Below are 23,678 nucleotides of genomic sequence, written 5' to 3'. Positions count from 1 at the left end.
CACTTCCTTCATCATAATAAAAACAAAAAAACACTCACACAAAAAAGGAAGAGTTGGTTTGATTGTAGCTCTTCCCTTACACGTCCCTGGAGGCAGCAGCTGCAGCTGGAGCTCACAGAGGAACTAAAGACCTACCTTCAGGATCTCCCCGTCGGCGTAGAGCACGTACATGGTCACCTCGATGTTCTTCTGCACACTCTTCCCACCTCTCTCGAAGTCCCCCTTTTCCAAGGTCAGGTACAAGTCATTCCGTATGTCACCTACAGCGAGAGAGCGGAGCCACATCCTTAAATTCCACAGGGAGCACTCAGCGGGGCCAGCTGGATTCTGCACATTGTTTTCTGTGTTCTGCAAGACTATGGCTGATGCCCAAATCATTCCAAGCAGCAAGTTAATTGTTAATAGGGATGAACATCATAATATCAGTGCATAAAAACAGACCATTGTTAGTAGTAATGCCTTTATTAAATGTGAACTCACAATCAATACTGGCTTTTGTTATGTAAGTGAGGAAGGGAGAAAAACCTTTCACTCCTACTGCTTTGCCTAGTTAGTTGGGCTGGAAGTATCAGGCTAAGCCTGACGAAACATCATTAGCATCAGACTTCCTATTTCCAATAATTATAAGAAAAATAAGTATTTTTGTGATGATCAGCAGAACGTTGCCCTCAATTAGCTCTTCAAGGAATTTCTATATTTTCATAATTCCCTTTTATCATAACAGTAAAATAAACCCAGCTTTTTCGGAAACCCGCTTGTCATTCAGTTCAGATGGATTAAGGAGGAATTACAAATACATTTTTTGCTAGATTTCTGGCTAGCCTCTGGTATCCATATGCATGGCTGTATGAAAGAGGGCAGGATGGACACTTGCCAACTTCTCACTACGTCACTCTCAGGAGCTTTCAGAGTAAATTACTATATTCAGAAATAGAAATGCTCGTGTCTCTCTCAGCATCTTGTTATCCTGAATTTCACAGACTAGCTCACTTCTTTTTTTTTTTCCCCTCCCTTTTTTTAGAATCTGATTTGGGAAACTGCATCCAAAACTGCTGTGGTCAATTCTAACCCCTGCACCAAAATTTTCCTATAAGACTTAGTTACTGTCACTATTTCATGATGGTTTACACTTACCACTTCTTTTTGTCTGCTTGCCAGAAAGGCAAACATACTAAAGGGCAATAGGTAAAAATATTAATAAAAAAATATTTAAATCCTTTCAAGGCAAGTATTTTGTTAAATAGTCTCAAGAGACTAAATAGCAAACTAATGGAATGGTTATCCAGCATAGGAGAAACTCCTTCAATGTCTGACTTCTTCCACTTGGAGAAGTTGATGCAGTTAAATCTGTGTATTAATCAGAAGCACAATGAAACAGCAGCATTTGCTTTCAGGCAGTGAGGGATATCCTTTTGTGTCCGTCAGAGCAGCGCTTCAAATTCTTCCCGAAGTCTATAACCCCACAGAATTTGTTCCTTAATCTACTGTAGGGACAAACAATAGAAGCTTTCAGTCCTGTCTTTACTTTCAATTTTATTTCTGGAGATAAGTACAAGCCTTTAAGCACAGCAAATACAGCTCTGTAGCTGACAGTCAGCGCTCGCTGCGAGGAGCTCCCTGTGAATGGGAATCTGTATGCAAAACGTCCTCCTTTCTCCATCAACCCCCCCATCACTGGGGGCTCACACAGAGCTGGAACACCTCACAGTCAGAGGGCTGGGATGCCAGGGTTCATTAACGGCAAAAGATGACAGTGAGAGCCTGGTGAAAGGCCTCAAATATTCCATCTGCTTTTTCTTATCAAAGAACCGTCATCAAATGCGACAATCCACGGCCCACGACAGGAGAAAATTATCTTGCTGTTCAAAATCAAGCTGAGCTACCTCTATGCTGACTACAGGGATACCAAGGAAATACAAAACTCATCACAAGAGACAGTTTAAGCTGGGACTTCTGTTCTGAAAATCTTTCTGCTTAACTGTCTCCATCCCCTTTTCTTAGCAGTTTGCACAATCAGGAACAAAAGTTTCAATTTGTAAGCTATAAATCCTAACAGAAATTAATTGTACCCACTATAATTAGCATTTTGGAGCTCCCTATTTATGACCTCTTTTCTGGAAGACAGTCTGGCTACACAAAGTCCAATATCACATAGAAAATCATTTTCCAGCCTAAATTAAAGGCAGCATTTGGTTATATATAGCATCATATCTTCTATTAAGTTCAACAGGAGGGATATTACTGCACTAATTAAAAAAAATGCCTTTGGGGTGGGAGGTAGAGGGATATAAAAAACAGTGGATTTGCATAAAAAAGATGGGAAAAAGTATTTTAGTGAAGTATAATGGTGCACTTTCTCTTGCAAAAATACTCTACTGAATCTTAAAAAAATAGAAAAGGTCACTGCATACAGTAAAATTAAGGAAGTAAATGAGTCTAGCAAAGACAAAAAGCATTTAACTATCAGCTATGGAGCCCTTTGGTTTCTTGAAAATCTGGAGTTAAAACTACAAACTCCCACACTTCAATTTATTTCAGTGAAAAGAACCTTCCTACAAGGAGCCATCTCCTTTCCTCAATACACCACTTAACCACATTGCTTGCCGAGTCCTCACAAGATTTTTTTTCTTCCAATTGCTTGTGGTTTCGAGGGATTTGAGCTCTGCTACACTAATGGGCTGCACAGAAACTACTGCAAATGCTTGAACACTGAGTAGTTCATTAAAATGCTTATTGTGAGTATGCAAAGTGGGGGGCCAGAGAGAACACTCAGCACCACATCACCCTCTGCACACAGCGTGAGCAAACCAAAGGGGTGACCAGCAGGACCAAGAGTTGGTGCTTGTCAGCTCCAAGACACAATGACAACATACTGAGTGAAAAATCTTGGCAGACAGAGCTTCCTCCATATTAAAGCCATTTGTAAGAAAAAGATATAAATAATGAACTTGTTGAAGACACTGGCCCACTCATGCCCTCTGCATGGCAAACTACTGTGCAAACAGCCCTGTGTTTATGACAGCAATTCCTACATTTTGAGGGAAAACCAGGATGGTACCTCAGCTTGGATCCCAGAGGTCTCACATCTTCCCAAACAGCAAGTGCAGATCATAAACTGGGTGAGCTGTGGCCTCCCATCACCAGTAGAGGAATAAAAAAGTGCTAGAAGGCCAGTGGGCCATGGGTATTTATAGAGTAAAGCCTGCTGATGTCATTTTAAGCTGAGGTCTCTTTGTGCTGGATGGCTGTCAAAGATGAACTGAAAAGCTAGTCAGAGTTTTCAGAATGGTATTTGTTTCAAAGCCCATCTTTCCACAACTGTTTTCAATTTAAAAACAAAAGTAAACTGCTTTTTAGCATAAAATATGTGCACTTTGTACACACAGTAACTGAGATGCATTTCCTATGAAATGTCTTGAAAAAGAGTATTTTGCACAATAATATAAAAAGATTATTTTCTGATGTGTTACGGGGCTCTCCCTTTATCAACTCCCTTCACCTTTACTGGGGTTTTGTTTTGTTTGTCTGTTTTAACCTATTTACAAAGCCTAATGTTAAATGTACAGTTGTTTAAATAATAATCATAAATTATAGCTTGGGGGGGTTGGTTCATATTGAAATGAAATCCTTTCTCATATCACCTGAAGCTCCTTTAATGATAATGGGGAAAAAAGGAGAGGTGGAAAAGGCTACCCAAGCCAAATATTGATTTTGTATTTGCAACATAAAAGGAATGCACTGGAAGATTTCCATATAGTTATTTATCATTTTCAAGACTGGATAACACGAAGTAGTCCAATGGCCACTAATTGTCTACTACCCAGTGGAATAAACAGCAGTTTATCCTGACAAGGTGTGTGGGGTTTCCACTGGACAACTAGCCAGCTACTTGAACTGCAAAGTAGTAACAATTTACAGAAACTGTCTGCATTTAACACTTTTTATTCAGGGATCCTAACAGATTTTGGACACTGAGGACAGGAATGGTCCCTGCTTTACACAGGGGAATACCATGTCAAGAAAGACTGCATAATTCACATCAGTTCCTGCAGGAGAAAGAGACACAAAATTCTGACATCTCAACTCTAACATCTTTTTTTTCTAAGCTGTCAATGTTTTATGACTTTGTGAACTTGTAAAGGACATGTAATATACCCCTGTAAGCTGGGGAAAAGTGGCAGCTCCCAGCAGTCAGAATGTCCAGGCAGTTTCAAGTAACTTAGTAAAATAACTGTTTTTATCCAGATTTTTGAATATCCTTGGATTTTTTAAACTAGAAGTTTAGCCTTTTACAATTTAAGCAGCCAAGGATTTAAAAAAAACCAATCTATCTACAAAAAAAAAATAAATCAGTATTTATGTCTCTATCCATCAAATTGCTGAGATGGTCCTATTTAGGGCCCCACACTGTGACAGACTGTCTGTTGGACTCTCTGACATCCCTGGGTTTAGCATTTCCTTGAAAATAGTTTCATTTTACAGAAGAGTGAATGGGCAAGAAGAGTAGCTAGAGTATCTTTCCCAATGGCTTCTGAAGAAAAAGCAAGCCCTTGCATTTATGTCCTGTAACACCCCCCAGTCAAGAGTCAATCAGCATCACCCCAGTGACTGCAGCAACGTTACAGCAGTTTGAACCACCAGGGGAAGTAAAATCTCTGAAGAAAGCTGTGAGATGTAAAACACTTCTACTCATGTACAGTGTGATCATGTGTTCTGGTTGTATCTGTTCTAGCTCTTTACAGGGTAACTGCTCTGCTTTCTGGGTGGAATATCATCTTGAACTGGACAATCCCTCAATGGACGGCTCTTCCCTGCAGTAGTTCTGGAAGCTGCTGCTTTGGAAGGTGACAGCAATCAGATTCTGATCTCAAACAGCAAACTACACCCTTACTTAGAGTTGCAACTTCCTCCAAATGCAAACACACAACTACTTCTGAAGTGCAGTGATTTCAACACAGAGCAGGTTAACAGGACAGTGCCCAGGAGCAGCTTTGGGGTCATCACGTCACTGTCCAAACCACAGGGACTGAAGGACAAACCCACCAAGGGCACTGAGTGGGAAAGGTCTCCAACACCTCTGGCCTTCTTTCTGGCTGACCCTCAGGGACTTGTTCCCAGTCATGTCCTCACACTGGGATTTTCCCTGGCTGTAACAGTGCCATCACCTCTGTCACCAGTGTAAAGCCCTGCTGTGTTACCCACTGCATTCCTGCCTGCCTGGCACAGCCACACAGCCTGGGAATCACATTCAATCCACTTCAGCACCTTATTTCTCTGCCCCTTCACCAGCCAGGCCCTAAAGTTTTTCAAGGCCTATACTCTTGAAATAGTTACAGTGAGCAACTATTAACATAACTGTGAGCAATATTACAGCAGGAAAGGGAAACAAAGGTTTTATCTACTGCCTCTATGGTAAATTAAATTAGCTTTTTTCCCCTCTAAACACAACATTATGCAAGTTTAACTCTGTGTGCTCCTCTAGCTTTCAATGAGCAGAACACAATTGTTAAAAAGAAAAGGGACAAGCAATACTTACTAGGTTATTTACTATCCATTGTTTGACTTCTATGTATAGAAAACAATTTATACAATGCTCTTTTTAAATTCAGTGATTTCCCTGGAACAGTTGCCTTTCAGTAGCAGGAAGTTGTTTTTTAAAGCTTTTCATTTTTATCTCCTCCAACTTTCCATTTCCACAAGTTTATTTATGACAGTAAGACTTTTTATACTCCCTGTAAACACTTTTTTTACCTAATTATGTCTTTTGGTCTCATTACTTTCTTGCCATGAACATTCTAAGACTGGTTGATGGATTTTGCCATGTCCTTTTCCTAACAGATTTTTGCCATGACTTTGTGCTCACTGACAGAACAGATGCTGAGATGCTTCTCACCTTTGCTACCAACTCACCTGTCATAACTACTAAATTTGCCTGAAACCCTGTGGTGTGAAGAGAGACAGTCTCCCATTCTCTGTTATCAGAGTTTCCCTGAGATGTTATGATTTGCTGTCTTTACCAATCCCCAACATTCCATGGAAGATATGAAAATGGAAAAAAAAGCAGGCAATAAGCAGACATTACACAGAAAAGCAGAAACTTACACCCAACAATCTTCATCTCTGCATCAGAAAGAAAGGGGAGAGAATAAAGGGAAAGGAGAGGGAGAGAAGCCAGGAAATTAAGACAAGGAGAGAGAAAAAAAGAGAAAGAAACATCACTCACGAGTAGAAGATGAAGCATGCACTTTTCATCAGAGCATCAAAGTAAAAGACAGAATACTTATCAGCACATGGGGAAGGGGAGGGATGTCCGCGGGGGACCGACAAAGGCCAAGCCTATGCAACACATTCTGATCAGCAAGTTCTGTACACAAACACAGCTGCAATCCCAAAGCAGCACATGCCTCATTGCTCTTAGCTCTGGGGAAAGGTAAAATTGTCAGGATCAGACTCATGGCCTTAAACCCAGGAGCAACTTAGGAAAGGAAAAAAAAAACCATCACAAATGAACAAAACCCCACCATACTTCTTCATGAGGCTGGTTTGACTGAATCCCTTCTGATTTGGACAAAAAAGACAATGGAAGCCTTTATGATGCTCTTCTCAGATCACAACCCAGCAGGAAACAAAGAACATTTTATCTTTACAAACGAAGACAGGCATGGTTATTTTGTACAGTATTAAGCTTGTTCTGCACAGCCATGAAGGATATAAGCCCATAAAGACCAGTTTCACTTTGTTTCTTAATGATGACCAGCTACCACTGATGTTGCTCATATCTGAGGGACAGAAAAGAGAGCTTGATACAGTGAACTAATACTACAGTTTAGACAGCAAAACAGGACAGGAAAACTGTGTGGTAAGACACACCTACAGAACTTTAGTGGTTAAGATGTACACATGTGGAAGGATTTCCTACTAAAAAAGAAAATGAAAATGTTCAAACCTTTGACAAAGAAGATTAATTTGAAATGCTAGTTATTTATTTTTTAAAAATAGATTTTTTCGTTCAGCAGAATGATCACTGCATATTTTAACAGTACTAGGTGACATAGTCTATTAATTTACTCATTAAAAAACATTTTTAAACCACACTGCCTTGAAAAACCTGCATCCACTTGCAAAATACAAAAGTCATGGACTTTCTGTGCTCTTTTCTGGAAGAAAAAACCCTGTGTTTAGTGACAAAGAAACAGTTCTGAGGCAAAGCAAGGAAAAGGTAGTTTGACAAAGACAATTAAAGCAGCAGACATGGTTGAGAATAGGTCATGTGCATGGCAGGCTTTGGTTTTTGTTTGGTTTGGGGGTATTTCTTTCTTTTCTTTTTGGCTGTGTGTGTCCCCAGTTAATTATTTTTCAACTTAAGACAATGCTCAGGAAGCTAAGGAAGAATGTTTGATCCTGTAACAACACAAGCACAAAGTAAATTGATACACATCCCTTGTTCATGTAGCTTGGCTAATCCACCTGAAAGGTGACTTAACCCAAACGTTCTGTCCTGGATGTCAGGTCAACTCAAACCCCAGTTTATCAATTGTTTTAAAAGCAAAGAACAGGCAAATATGTGCTGTCACTTGAATGTCTCAAACATACTTTCATTAAAAAATATTGATAAGTAATTAGAATGAACACTGTTTGCTGCATTAATGGAGTTCCATTACATTTCAATCTCCTAATTTTCATGAGACTTCCTTATCCTAGAAAATACCCAACACAGTGAGAGCCTTTGTTCAGAGCCCCCTTCATGATCACCTCTCTCTTCACATCTCATTTCCACTCTGGCCATGTCCTCATTTACAATCACAGTGAAAGTCCATTCACACTTCCCTTGGCTGCCTTTCTTTTCTTACCTGGTGTTTACAGACATGCACAAACTGCTTTTCTCCACAAATGGGAGCCTTTTCCTTTCCAAATACAAATGCCTAAAGCTCTGCATCCAAACTCTATATATGAAAATCTCTTGTAGCCCCCTTTGAACCAAGGAGAAGTTCTGTGTGTCCAATGTCTCTAGAGAGGCAGGAAACATTTAACAGCAGAATGGTGGTCCTTTCACACATTTGTTACTATCAATCAGCATTTTAAGCATATGTATATATAGCTGTAAGTCCAATTCCAAAGAGATTATCACCCTAAAATCCCAGTGTTTTCTCCAACAAGAATTGTGGTTCTCACAAAGAAAATCTGGAAATTTGAATTAAATGCAATGAATAGAGAATTTTAAAAGCTTAGGGCAGGAGTACTTTTTGCATGAAAACTGCTGCCTTGCTTGCTCCAGCTCTGGGCCAAAGCCCTGCCCAAACCAGCAGAATACAGGGAAACACTGAGGACACAAAGCTGTTCCTTAAGCACCTGAGGGACTCCTCCATACACAGCAATGGAGGATAAAGCAATTCTTGCAGGAGAATCAATTCACTCACACAGGTATGTAAATGTTATTTTTGACGTTGGCTTTTCTAGCTGTGATCCAGCTATTCCAGCTGACATATCCAGCTGGGATCTCAATTACAGCAGATCACCTTGCAGCAGCTGCTTCTGCAGATGAACCTGTAATAATTCATCTTTTCTCTATTTGACTGCTTTGGGTTATGACTGGAACTGCTATGAGGTCACTAAAACGTAAAATTTATAATTGGCCTTATAGCCCACATCCTCTGCTGCTCTATTACTATTTTCAAGCTCATTAGTGAATAAAACAGATGTTCTAAATCCTTTGACTTTAGTTTCTAGAAATTCTTCCCACCTACTCCCTATTTTATTGTGGTTTCTGAAGAGCCTCCACAATGAAGCTACAACAACCACTTCTGATCCTGATGTGTCGCTGCAGCCTCTCGAGTAACAAGATCTGATTTTTTTCCCTGTTATGCTTTCATAAAACTTCCCATGTCTGCAAAGTCATCCTTGGCTTTGCCTGTCATGCATAGCAATGAGGGAACAGTCCAGATGCTACACATGCAGGGTCATTCCCAAGGCCATTCCTTCCCACACTGCAGCAGTGAGGACAGTGTAACACCAGCTGTTGTATGGCTGCAGGACTGTATGGTTACATTTGGGTTCTTCCCTAACTGAACTCTTGGCTGTGCTGGGGTTACCTCAGCTTCTGCCAAAATAAGAAGCATCTCCAGCTGCTGCTGCAGAACTAAGGATCAAAGCAGCACAGCAATGCTCCAGCCAAGACACCTGTTGCACGGACCACGTGCTCTGCAAGGCCAGCTGGAAAATCCAACCAGATCCCTGTGTACAGTCAACCATTACAAAAGGATCACACCGACTCCAGAAAATCAAGATTGCAAACGGAAACTCTTTTTCCAGGCTTTGGATTATTGGGAAGAAACCTTATGCATTTTAAAAGAAAGATCTCTACGCTTGAGGAATAATCTCCACACATGAGGGATATCCAAGTGTCAGGGGTGGTGGGGGGAGTATCCTTCCAGATCACCTGCTATACATGTTCACAGAACACCTTCTATGACTATAATGTCCATTGATTAAAATAATTCAGCATACCTTCCCAAACCTGGAATTGGCATTTACTGATAAATAAGGCAACTCTTCTGTTATTAATCTTGTTCAAGTAAATCCCCCATCCCAGTGCAATTGTGTGGGAGAGTATGAGGAAAAAAACCATCAAAATTTTCAGATTAGAGCTGCTGTGTTTACCTGGCATTATAACATCAGGAAAACCCAGCTTCCTGGTAACAGAAACGCCTCTGTTGAAGATCATGGGGTTTTCCCTTCGAATCTGCTCCATGTCGCCACGAAGAAGCTGAAGAGAAATTATAAGTCCTGGAAAAAACACAAATATGTTCATTGTTTCTGACCTAAGAATTAGATGTCTGTGTATACAAGGCATGCAGGTAAGCTAATGTTTTGCTCCACAGTTAATTTAAGACAAGTATATAAACAGAGTTCTTTTCTCCCTTGGAGTAATTTAAAGCTGAAATGGAAGAAACAAAACTGTTACAAGGGATCAGTTACAAGCACAGTATTATATTAACATACAACGTTAAAAAATCAGAATACTTGATTTCACAGACTGGTCACAAGCTACAGCAAGTACTTCCATTACTTCTATTCCTCATACACAGCAGGTTACAATACATGTGTGAACAATGCCACCTCTATCTGAATAACCACACAGTGATGTAGAACATCTCTAAAGTACCTTTAATCCTACTTAATACCATGAAAAAAAATTAAATCTCACAGTGTATCAGTTCCACTTGTTTCTTTGACTGCTTCATAAAGGGGTGTTGATTTTAATGAAATTCCCATCAGTACCTCAACACGTTTCAGGAATACCGACTGGCCAAACTGACTTCAGCAACCAGCTCTGTTGTTCAGGGTACCAACTGAAAAACAGCTTGACTAGGAATAATTACACAGGTAATCTCAGTCCAGCTGTTTCCTCCAGTTGCTTTTCATTTGTCCCATACTACACCCCTAAAGCAAGGATAATGTATTGGTAAAATTAACAAGTCCGGCATTACGATACCAAACAATACCAGGATTGAGCTCAGCCCTGCAAGCTCAGTCTCACCTGCTGAGCACAAGCTACCAGCCTCAATATCCATGGGAATTACCTTACAGTATCCATGGGAATTACCTTCACACAGTCATTTCCCACACCCTTTATCTCCTTCCATGGCAGTCAGTCAATAGTTCTTTGTATCCTCCCTGTTCACTCTCCAGAACGACGCACACCAAACCAAACTCTGGTCTTGCATGAGCCATCTAAAGTTCTGCTATTTCTTAAGCTTCATATATGGGCTTTGTGAACAATTTTGTCAGACAAGTTACTAGAGGAATGAAACCAGGAGGATCATGTACCTCCCACCCAATTCCTGCTTTCTTCCCTTGAAGTTATTTTCAATCCTGCTGTTTGGCTTCAGCCAAATTTGGCAAATAAGTGGATATCTAGATTACAGGAAGACTGTATAAATTTTATGAATACTGGGAGTTGGGACCAAAAAAAAAAAGAGCATAAAGCCTTAAAATGAAGGAAAAGGGAGGCCAACCAGCCAGCTGGACAGTCAGCATGGATGTACTCAAAAGGTGCCAAAACATGCACTTGCAACTGTCCAGCTAAGCAGGCAGAAGAGCACTGCAAAGCTCTGCAGGGAAAACACAGGCTTGAAAACCATGGAAAAGATCCAACCCTTTTGGATACCATGTGCAAGCGGATGTGTGTGTGTTGTCTATGTGCTACAGAAGGTTCCACAGCACACAAGAGACACACGTTCACGACAAGTCGGTCTTGACTATTTTTGCCACTTACAGAAACACTTTTTCATTTTAGATCCTCTTCTGCTATTAAAAACAAACTAATGAAAATTAATTTTAAAAACTGCAGTGCAAAAGCACTAGAGCAAATTTGGAAGTTCAGACCTCCCAGTACTTAACAAAAAGTACCAGAATTAATCTGTCATCTATTAGAGTCAGTCACTATAGGTAATAGAATTTGTCATTTTTACAGCATGGTATTACATATATAACTTATGTGATACTTTCCCACATAATCCACCCCAAAAAACTTGTGCCCAGCTCCCTGCTCTCCCCAAAGGTTCTGTGCTCCCCATTCCTCTTTTCTACCCAGCATATCCTTCCACTTTGTTTCTATTCCTTGCAGCAGATCTGAAGGACCAACTTTACACAAGACCTGGGAAGGTGGTGAGAGGAAGAACCAGTGAGCTTTTCTCCAGGGAAACATCACACTCGTGGTTTGAGAATTTTCTCACTCTGAGAGTGGGTTCTGAGAGGCCCAAATCATATCCCTGATGCTTAAATCAGCCTGCAACCCTGCCCTTCCCACAGCACAATTCCTCTGCCAAGCTTCAACCTCCTATTCCAGAGACGAACTACATCTTAATGAAATGCCTGAAATCATTATTTTAAAAAGCCCAAGGCAAAGGTAAAAAAGTTATAAGCAACTCAGGAAAATATTCTAATGATAACTAGTGGATAACCTGAACTGTAACAGGAAGAGCAGCAGGGAAGGAGACTGGCTTGACACATGGTAAAATGCCAAACCTGAAAAATGTTTTATTTGCTTATTGTTGTACTTAATATCTTCTATGGGAGTGTGAACTGCATATTCCACTACAGCATCTCAATATGCAAACAAGTGAAATTAAGACAAATTCAGTATTTGGTCATCAGAAGGCCCATGAATGAGGCACTTGGTAATGAATGCAAAACTCGCTTTAATGAAGCACAACTGCATCCTATCAGCTGGTTCATTTGGAATGGCACAGCAATGATATCTCTGAATTAGCAACTCCAGACATCATTAAATGAGGTAAAAAGATAAGATTTACTTTCCATATTTATCTGTCATTAGTTGGGAAAGTAAAATCTCACATCTCAGTGAATTTCTCTGCTATAAATAATCAGCAGCTTCCTAAAGGGAATCTTCAGCTCTTGTCAAGACAAACAAGCACAAGTAAATATTTACCATAGTTGGAGCTGGGTGCTGTGTATTTGGTGCTGGACTTACGGATGATATTTTCATGGATCTGGCACCACTCATTCTCGTTGTTACACCTAAAATAAAAGAACACTTATTCAAGTTAAATGCTTTCTGCTGAACCACCTTAGAACAGGAGAGTCAGCTTTGGTGTAGAGATAATATGAAAGGTTTGGATGAGTGAGAGAAATCCCACGTAACTCTTGTTTTTAAAAGTGGAAGGAAACAAAATATTCCCTAATAGTTATGTCACTTTTATGGACACTCTGGAGCCAGCAGTGACTTTTCTGTCACCAAAGCCGTTGTTTCACTCTTCAGATTATGGTAAGACCAAGAAAGCTCTGATTTTCCTGTTTGAATCCTGTGCATGTAGAAAATAAGTTTTAAGCTGAAATTAACTACTGCCATATATTACCTTTTTGTTTTTAATTTATTAAAAAAGTTAAAATCAAGAAATAAAAGTGACATTTGAAAGACTAAATGAACCCCAGATTTTTTTAAGTATCTCAGGAATTTACAATGAGTCTTTTGCTTACCTATGTATTTTACAGAATGCCCTGAAACATGATGCAATCTCCCCAAAAACCAGAGCCCAAAATGCAAGAATTGCAGTGTCAGTGAGAAAGGAATCAAGGAAAACAAGGAAACAAGCCCCACATTCTGAATCCGTAGCTTACTGTCCCATTGTATGAGAGAGGGACATTAGACTGGGGGAGAAAGGTAAAAAACTGAAGTGTCCCTCTTTATTAAGCTTTTACATGAAAGATGAGCCATATAATCTCTTCTCTTGTGAAAAAAATGGAAATTTTACCACAAACAGTGCTACGGGCCAAAAAAGAAAGGAAAACCAGTATGTTGATCAAGTCTAACTGCATTTTAAATTCAATTGTGCTCTATTTAAATTACAACTGCAAGATTTAATGATTCCCCATGAAGTCAGCAATTTTTAACTCAGCAGCAATAGTGAATCTTATTTCCCCTGAAAAGCAATTGAATTAAACAATTTAATTAAACTTCTGTCCTATTGACTCTTAAAGGTTAAAAACAAAAGGGAAGCTAATGCTCTAAGCTTTCAGCTCCTATGAGTCTTGAGAAATAAGTCACTTTGCAAAACTTCTCCCAAGGATATGAACATTTTTTCCCTTTTTTGCTTCCCCCCCAAGAGTACAACACACCAGCACAACCAGGGTAAGATACAAACCAGCTACACTGAAGACATCAGGGATTTTTTTGTTTGCTGCATTATGTAACTGAAGAATAGCATGGCAAAAGGAATTAGGGCTATCTAGAACACACAGCAGCTGGTCATTTCTTACAGCCTCTGCGTTACAAAACCACATAGTGCCAAGAGTAATGAGAGAACCCACAAAGCCTGTTATGGCACTTACTGACATCCCCCCAAATGCCATTGTAACAGCAAAAGGAACAGAGACAACTTGGAGTAAATGAAATACAAAGTGCAGACAGCAAAAGAGGAAAATATGGAGAAAAACCATTAGGAGTTACTTTCCTCCACTGTGCTACCCAAAAGTATTCATTTAATTAAAATGCTGATCAGGCTGTACTCCTGGGTTACCTGGTGCAGTTAGATTGGGATCATCTCACCTGAAACTTTAGCTCCACCTATCCCACCATCCCTCCCTTCCCCTGCACTGGGTTTAGGTATCAGACACCTCAGCTGACTGTCAAGAACTCCAGAATACACAAAAACCTTCCCACACTGGCCACAGGACATGATACTTTGGCAGGGGAGAGGAGCAGCCAGGCTCAGGTCCCCTGCCCCGAGGTGGCTGAATTTGGGAGGTTAGAGGGTACAGCCCTGTCTGTTCCTGCTCCTCTCTTTATGGATCTCTTGTTCAGAAGTTTGTCTAATCCCCTTTGGACCTGCTCACACTGCCTTGGGTTGTATCTCTTCCCACCATCACTTTTCTCTTCTTCAAGCTGAAGCTCCCCACATTCTCCATTTCTGATAAAGAAATGTCCCTGTGTCATTAAACATTTCACTTGCTCGACTCCCCCCCTTCTATAACTGCTATATCCCTTTTGGGAGGAGACATCAGCTATCCACAGTCACTCAAGACAGGTCAGCACTGAAGTGACCTTCTAGAACTTCACAGGATGGCAAAGTGACTATATCTGCACTCCCCAAAACAATCTCTCAAAACCAAAACACAACAGAGCTGAGGCATTAATGGCCAGTACAAACCCCCTGTCAGTAATTGTGGTGTTCTGTGCTAATTCAGCTTACTCTTCAAGAAAAAATAATAATTATCTTCACATGGCCAAGGCATTAAAAGTCATTTATCCTACTGCAAATAATATTCTCCTAGAAGCAGAGGGATAACCTATAGGACAAATTCTATACCCTCCTCCCTCCTCCCAGGTAAGAATACAAAAAATGCCTACCCTCTGATAATTTTTTAGTTGCTGTACCAGCCTCTGGAGCGCAAGTTAAAATAGATTTCAGCCTCCAGTGACTTATGTCTGCCAATTAACCTGAGCCAAAGTTATCCCAAAATCAACAAACCATAAAGACTGCTAAAGCCAGTGCTGTACCAGGTACCAAGGTGAGCTGCACTTTGCATTTCCTCAACACAAAAAGGAGGATATTCTCCCAAGTTTGGCATGTAGGCCTGAAAACATTTGCTTGGACCATGTTTTATTGTGTTCAGATTCTACTTGTCCAAATACCAAATAGATAACAGAACATCTTCCTCCTTTAAATAAGAATTTTCCCCTGAGCCAGCCATCACCTTTTGAGGTCGGCTGGTTCCACAGCAGATTTACCACTTGGAATGTTTGCCATCCCCCAGCTGGGGACAGCAATGGGATGTACAAATAGCAACTATGGAATATCAAAAGGGAAGGGCATTCAGGCATTAAGGGGAAAGAATTTTAAGCGCTGGAGAAGGAGGAAAAAAAGGACAGAAGGAAAATAGGACAAAAAAATAAAACTGAAAAAGATAACATGAAAGAGAAATATATGAAGTTTTTAGAGGAATGGTAAGATTAACACAAAGAGTAATGTTCAGTGAGCAAAAACTTTCATTAGAGATAAAAATTGATATAAAAATAAATACAAAAATATGAAACCAAGTGATTTTAAAAAATGGACTGAGAATTTAATTTCCATCTCTCTTTTTAAATATTTTACATGTATATTAAAAAGAATTATAAAAGTAAACCTTTATGCTTTTACATAATGAGCTTATAACTACAGCTGTGGTACTATATCCTCTTAGAGAGATTTTAACATGACTGTGGGATTAACAAAGAGGAAAATCTCAATTGTGAGAAAGAAGTATTTTTCAGCCATAAATCTTTAACAACAATAAGGCAAGCAGAGAAAGACTGGTGAAGTAAATTAATTTTTTTTTCCCCCTCCCATAAGCATTCTCTCTTGTGGATCCAGCAAAAGTCTCACTGAAAGACCATGTATTTGTTTCAGCCTTTGTTAGGTTTTCAGTCTCTCAAATTTTTTCCAGCTTCTCCCTGTGAAAAGGCTTTTCTGGCTGGCTGCTGGCTGCCTCATTTGTGGCAGCTGTAAGCTTTAGCCAGATAGTGTACAAAAGGAATGCTTTTTACTGCTCCTTGAAAAACACAAATACACCTCCCTCCTTATTTCATCTTTCTGATGGTTTTGAGTTGGCCCGGGGCATGTTAGCAGTAATCAAAATGAGAGCAGCAGGTAAGAAAATCAGTTCAGTGCTGTTTAAGCATTCATATTCAATTTTAAACTTACTAAGGACAAAACCCATTTCAATTTTAGCCTACAAAGCAAGAAAAGGGGGGTTAGCTACAGGAACGTGCAAAGAGAAGATGCAAGAGATAAACCTGTGCACACTCTGCCATGAAAGACCAACAGCTATCAAAGCTGCAGAGGGGATAAGCTGGTGCCCTTCAGATAAATCCATGTTCCATTCTGAATATTTCTGCTGGAGGTTTACAGAGAACACTCCAAGCAGCAGTAACGTAAAAGAATGAATGCACAAGACTTAAAACAACCCAAGAGAGTGATAACAGTGATAAAAAATTACAAGCATCTGATTACAGAGCTGAATTCTGTTATGGGCTCTCCTTCCCCTCTGGGAAGGCAGCAGGGGCTGCGTGGGGGAGGTGAAAACAAGGGTTGGGGGGAGCAGATGTGATGGTACAAACCTGCTCAGGCATTTGGGCACACACTGCTGGCACTCTGGGTGCATGAAGGGAATCCATGTCAACAAAACACTTCAGATTAAGAGGAAGGAAAGGGAAGCTCTGTATGCTGTAACTTTTATTTTATCATTGTACCAGGACTTTGGATCGCTCCAAGTGGCTGTGTGACTTTATTTGTCCAGCATTTTAAAAAGCTTTTTCTCTTCTATTTTTTCAGTGAATCAGAAGCTAAAGATGCATTAAAAGGGCACCAAAACAGATATCTGATAACCAGAATGTTCCATTTCTGTAAACATTCAAGATGCTGCAGTTGCAATTATTAACACCACATCTACAAGGACAATATTAACATGAACTACATAACCCAAACCCACTGGTCTGAGATAAGCTGGAACTGAATGGTGATAAAAGGTCAAAATTATCCAGATTCGACCAACAGAGAGAAGAAAGATGACCATTTTCTTCCCTGTAATTTGACATTTCTGCTGCAGTTTTCATAACTGCTGGCAAAGGAAGAACGGAGGAGCTGACTCTGAGAGACTTTTGTTTGGACTTCAGAGATTTCTAATGTACGAAGAGAAATCCAAGAACCTTTCAGTGAACAGTAAAAGACATTTTTTTCATTTATAGTTTCCCTTGAAGGTCAGTTTTTCTGCTGCTGAATGCACTTCTCAAAGAATAACAAAGTTCTGTAACCCGCCAAATTATCTTATTACTGTGGCCACAGACCACAAAGCAGTGTCAGCTGTATCTCAGCCCATCTGCAAAGCAGATCTTGCCAGTAGTTATTCTCACTGACAAAAGATTTAAATATTCCCTGCAGTCTCCAGACAGTTTGTCTGTGGCCTCTTTATTACAACTGTGAGACCACATTTCAGAATAAGAATTTGTTAGTTCAAAGTTCAAAATCACAAATAACTGTAAGACAGATTCCTGCTCAGGAAGTGTTGATTTGAGTTTTTCGGTCACACACTGTTGACTTCAGTTGTTCTCTACCTCCTTTTGTGGGTCACTGTGACTGGTAAGGAACAGGAGATGGAGCACAAGTAACTATTCCCTTCACAAGATGAAATACAGCATATTTCTTTGGGTTTGAGCTTAGCAGATTTTAAATAAATCACATTAATAAAAGAGCAGCTTTGCATGTCACAGACTTGGGCAATACTCAATAATTTCTGAAGCATTTCACATACCTGAAATATCTGTGGATAATATCCATTAGTTTCTATGAGCTGCTGGAATAATAAAGAAGCAAAGAACTTCCTTCTAGGAGTTACTCACGTGTAAACTTTGAGAACAAAATCCTTCTCCTCCTTTATTTCAGAGATTGACTGAAGCACGTCCATGATGCTCAACACTGCGCAGCCGTAGGGGCGGCGATAGTGTAAATGAGGGGGCCCTTTTTTGGAGTCATTGAGCAACATACGACCTGTGGTGAATAGAAATGTAAAACATCAGGGATTGACATGTGGCCATCCTGCCTGTTGTGTTCCATGACCCCTCTGAGCAGGCAAGTTTCAACTCCAGCCTTCAGGCTGATATTTGTGCACTGGGTCTGGTGGAGGTGGAGTTGGTTTTCCCCTCGGCAGCCTCAAAATGCTTGGCTGTGTGTTGGTACCCAAAGAGGTGTTTTGGTAGCACACCAGTGATGCTGAGCAGTGCTGGGCTGGGCTGGTACCCAAAAAGGTGTTGATAACACACCAGAGATGCTGGGCAGTGCTGGCACAGCATCAAGATGGCCTCTGCAGCACCCCCCCGACACCAGGAGGCTGGGGGTGGGCAGATCTTGGGAGGGGACACAGCCAGGACAGCTGTGACCCAAACTAACCAAAGGGATGCTCCAAACCACGTGGCATCTGCTCAACAACAAAAGCAAAGAGAATGGAGGAGGAGAGAGGGACATTTGTGACTCTGAGGTTTTTCTTCTGGAGCGACCTCTACATGCAAGGAAGCCCTGCTTCCTAGGAAGTGGCTGGACATGGACTGCTGATGAGAAGTAGAGAATGAATCTTTTGTTTTCCTTGGCTTCTGCACATGGACTTTCCTTTTGCTTTATTAAACTGCTCTGACCTTCACACCCATGAGTTTTCCTCCATCTTATCCCCCTCCCCAGCCCTGTCCTGCTGTAGAGGAGTGATATTGCACTTGAGCTTGGAGGACATCTGGAGTCCAGCCAGGGTCAACCCACCACAACTTCTCACTCTTAAACTGCCTCAAATCCAGAGCTCCACTTGAACCTCCCTGACCCCCTGGGCTGCTTTAATTAAGGGGCATCACCTCATTTAGCTAAACAGAACAGTCAAGGGCAAAGTGAGCAGCATCATGTCTGGTCATCTTTGATTTGCAGCTCCATGACACATATTTGCATCCAGATGGGCTGACTACAAATCATCTCTGCACTGAGCCAAGAATATGCCTTGTACTCACCCATCTGATCCACACAGAGATTCACTGTGGTCCCTCCATTATAGTTCAGAATTTACACAAATCCTCACTTTATACATTGTGTATAATATATATCACATATTATATATTGGTCATAGATCATGTTTGTCTTGCAGCGCAGGGAGGAGAATTCTGAGGTGCAAAGCTGCTCAGTGACTCACTGCCTATTATTAAGGCAGTTTTAAAATAGAGTAAAAAATGCCAAGGCCAGAAAAATCACTGTGATAATCTAAGTGAACTTGTAACATTACACACAATAATTTGTCCAGCACTTCCCACATCAAGGTTAATACAGCATATCTTCCTACAAGCTTCATTAATCACCTCAAGTGATAACAGAGTCATTTGTGGCTTCGAAGGCACATTGTCATTCACAGGACAACACACAAAGCTGTGGTTTCACTAAGCTGTTCAGACCTGCTGTACTTCAGAAAAGGTGTCTGTGGCTGCTAATGGGTGTCAGCAGTGACTGGGCTGGCAACAGGGTTAAACACCCTTCCACTGCAAACACTCCCTGGCCATTCCTCAGTTAACTGAAAACCTGAAAAACATGATGACAATGCACTACTCACTTGTTTACAATAATATAACTGAAGAAATTGTCTGCTATTCCCACTTTATGTTGTTAACATTTTAGGTCTAATATTTAAAACTATTTAATATTTAACATAGGTAAAATATGTACTTGCTAATTTCTCAGGGGAAGTACAGACATTAATAAATTAGATCCATTTAAACCTGTTACTAACTAATTATATCCTTTTTAATTTCAACTTTTTTCTCTCCAACACCTTCCATCTCTAAGAGATTCCAGCAATTCAACTCACATACCAGAAATCAAACAGTCACTTTAAACACACTGCTGGGCTAAGAACTTTGAGCACTGCACTATACTCTGTAAGACACATTCTAAATTCAACTTCTGTCACAAATACCTCCCATTCTTGCTACTGCAAGTGTCAAAAAGAATAAATGAAGCCTAGCCTGGCCTGGCTGACTAGTCAGAGAAACCCATTCTCCCTAAACTTGAGTTTAGGCATCTCCCTAAACTTAAGTGTGGGTTCTTCGAAGCACCACAGACTCCTGCAGAAGAAAGCAGACCTTTATATCTATTTGTTTAACAGCCTCTGATTTACTAGATGTGGATGGGCAGGTATGCTGCTGTCCTGTGCTGTAAACTAACTATAAACATCAGTAAAAAGACCTCATTTGAAATTTTTAAACGTTAAACAAAAAGCCTTTTTAGTTTGTCCCTCTCCCCAAATGTGGTGTTCGATCAAGTATTTTGTTTCAGACTAAGAAAAAACCATCACTATTAAACAGTCACCAGTACCTTTCTAACACTTAGCTCCATATGGTCTGAATGTTAATCAGTCTATGACTGAGTTTTTGAAGTGGTTAAATCATTACAAAGTCAGCTAATTAAAACACACATTAAAAAATACTCTAAAGGCACTGTTAATTCTATCTGTTCCAAGCACTAAATCATACTGTACCTATTCGGATTACATGGGCAACTATGTACAAGTCTCTCTTCATGTCCTTGCTGCTGAGGTCCTGGAAGAGTGGAAAAAATACAGACATTAAGAGGAACATGTTGCACTTCCAACATAAGTGCCTGTAACTATATTACACAGATGAAAACTCTCAAATTCCATGTTACAGAAAAAGAGGTCAAAGCTTCTAAAAGTGAGCTTGAAGAAAAGCCCAAAAACCAGGAAAAGGGGAACCTACAAAAGAGCAAAAGGAAAGCTGGAGTGAATGAGGACAAGTAAGTATAACTGACCCCGAGAGACATTTAATAATAAAGAAATAGATTAACAAAACACACATAACACTTTTCAATAATTCATTACTGCAGCATTTTGCATTCACATGTTAGAAGACAACTGCAATTTCCTTGGCATGTTGTAGTTTTCACTGATAACTTTATAAACAAATATGAACATCAGAGACATTTCTCTGCCTTTTTTTTAAATCACAGGAAAGATCTAAGAAACATTTGTTCCTAAAAACATCAGTATTGTTTAACAAGTTTTCCTTATGCTACTAACCTCCCAGATAAGAAGATTTTAAACAGATACTATGAGAATATTCATCCATGTTTTAGACTGATGAAAAAAGGCTGCCCCTTTCTCCACTCTATTAAGTGCTGTCATCTTACTTTCAGGTACTGCTTATGGAAAAATTACCTGGAACAATCTCAGATAAAATCTTGTGGTTTTGCTTAAATGAACTCCTCAGTTTAGAGGTTTTAAAACCACTGTAAAAAGAAATAAGTGGAATTTTTATATAAAGGTGGGGAGGAAATTTAAACTGTAGACAACTAAGTTCTGCTATTCCTAGACTGAACCAATTTAGAATTAAAATTTGTATTTTGCTGAAAGCTAAAACACGAACTTTAAGTCACACAGCAAATTTCTTTCCCATGTGACCTGAGAAACCAAATCTCAACAACTGAGATTATGATGGCAATGCAACCCCAGATTACAGTGACATGTAGCACAGTAAAATCTGGGCACAGCGACTGAGAACCAGGCACAAAGAGAATTTATTCTAAGGAGAGGTGTCGATCCCTTTCCAATCATGTTATATTGCTAAATTACAGCAGGCAAGCAATAAATTCATGGCTGTTTCTCCTCCCTGTTTAAAAGCAGCACTGTATTTCCCAGGGCAGCATATGCAGGGAGTTGCAAATCCACTGTTTGGGATCCTGCTAAAGAGCAGATCGTGTCTCTCCTGAGCCAAAACATTACGCTATAAACGTCGTCCTTAGCATTTTCTCTGCAAGTTTTCTTCTGCTGCTGCACCAATAAGGGAACACACTTTCTAGGCTTTCTCCATCACCCAACATACCAGTGTAGCAGCATATGGTAGCCTTTATCTTACATGTCTTGGAGACATGAAGTTCCACACTAAGAGGGGGTTTGACATAGTTTTAATCTCAACAGTGCCTGACAAGACATTTCAAAGAGCAAAAAAACTTGGAGGTAGTGCTTAATGCTCTAGAGAGCAATAGATTCCTGAAAATATCTGTGCTTTGACAGGGACAATTTTAGTATACTATCTGATTACCAGTTCTAATTAACAGCAATTTAAAGAACTATTTTTTTTAAAGGGCAGCTGTCAAAACATCAGAAAATGGCAGGGCATGAACATATTGATGGGTTCACACTTCAGTTGCTTTTCAATTTCACAAAAAAATACACTCTGTCACAGTCAAGAGGCAAGAAATGTGGGCCCAGATGGCCTTGTATTTGAGTTTGTGCAGCAGAGGCTTTTTCCAAGGCAAGAAGTTCTTTTCATTACATGGACCAAACAGTCAAAAGCCCCAACCCCTGCGAAGAAGTTTTCAGATAATTCCTCTGCAGAGAATGCGTGCACATGACTTAGGACCAGAAGAGGACAAACTACATTTATTGTTTGCTTGTGTGCCATATAAATAAAGACAGAAAGGTGGTTTTAGGACTGCATCCACAGGGTGGGTACTTCCCACATCCTTCTGAGCTGCTGCTTAAATGATACTGGTTCACAAATAAAATAGTAACATTATAATTCTAATTGAATGGCTTTTTAGAAAATCAGTCCTAAATTTTCCCTCCAGTATAGGGTATGGAAAAGAGTTACTCTCTAATAATGGTTAGTTTTTTACAATGCTGGTTTCTAGAAATGTCTAGTTTTATGTTAAAAAACCCAAACACCATCACAACCACCTCCAGACCACTGGAATCAAGGATACCTGTCTGTCACTAATTAGTTATTTAATTCAGTTGCCAACCGCATAGGGTAGGGAAAATAAGGTATTTAACAAAAATAACGAGCTTATACTGTGAAGTTATGTTTCAATTCAGGCCCAGGAACTTTTCTAAAGTGTGCACAGGCTGAGGTTTGCTTGAGTGAGCTTTGATCTTCAGAGCAAACAGCTTCGCACCTTTGCTATGATATGACAGCAGATGTAAAACCAAAGCCTAAAACCAAAGCCTGAGTAATTCTGATCTCTCACACAGAGAGACAGCTGAACTCCTGGCAGTAACAGAGCAGGAAAAGACAGGGATCCCTTGAACTGTCTAAGATTGGGTTTCTTGCCTCTGGGAAAGATGAGTTTTTGAAAGATACTGCGGTGAGGGAGGGCAAGGAAATAGAGTCAAGATGAACACAAGCTTGGGGACAAACCTGATAATCACAGAATTATCTTATCTTGGAAGTATTTCCTAATTAAGAAGTTACGGTAAGATAGAACCATTGGGGATAAAATGGTTATTCAAAAAGCAATTATTTGTTTCTCTTTTCCTACAGACTTTGAAAAGTCCTTTTAATACATTGATGAAGAACACTGTATCAAAAGCGTGCCATTTTTTGCACAGATAATTTTTCTAATTATAATTCCTGTTGTGTAGACTATATGTTCTAGCAGAGTGAGAGAGTCTAAGCACCTACACCAGACAGAGGGATGGAGTCTGAGCACCTCAGAGAACTGATACTGCAGCAGCTTTGGTATTTTTGTACAGTAACACCAAAAGGCTACTTGGGAGTGATCTCTGGTCAGGAGAGGTGCTGCAGAGTGGCACTGTCTGCAATACTCCAGACTGGCCTTTTTTAGACTCTGTCATAATAT

At 40.1% G+C, this 23,678-nt stretch overlaps 1 protein-coding gene across 7 annotated transcripts in view; it reads right to left on the bottom strand.

The window, feature by feature from the left end:
• The window catches only part of DOCK3 (dedicator of cytokinesis 3), a 127,704-nt gene that overhangs the window by 69,511 nt on the left and 34,515 nt on the right, over positions 1–23,678 (bottom strand). For all 7 annotated transcript variants that reach the window (XM_051793417.1, XM_051793415.1, XM_051793419.1 and 4 more), the window contains exons 6-10: positions 20,560–20,620; positions 17,900–18,047; positions 12,452–12,540; positions 9,658–9,783; positions 136–260 (exon numbers count right to left, since the gene is read on the bottom strand). In XM_051793417.1, the coding sequence (XP_051649377.1) occupies positions 136–260; positions 9,658–9,783; positions 12,452–12,540; positions 17,900–18,047; positions 20,560–20,620 (549 nt within the window). The remainder of the gene's footprint in view (positions 1–135; positions 261–9,657; positions 9,784–12,451; positions 12,541–17,899; positions 18,048–20,559; positions 20,621–23,678) is intronic.

Source organism: Manacus candei, unplaced genomic scaffold (genome assembly GCF_025592945.1).
Source record: "Manacus candei isolate 608988 ecotype Guabito, Panama unplaced genomic scaffold, ASM2559294v1 h1tg000036l, whole genome shotgun sequence".
Taxonomy (NCBI): Eukaryota; Metazoa; Chordata; class Aves; order Passeriformes; family Pipridae; genus Manacus; species Manacus candei.
Note: the sequence above shows the minus strand (reverse complement) of the source record. Positions and strands in the feature narration are given on the sequence as shown.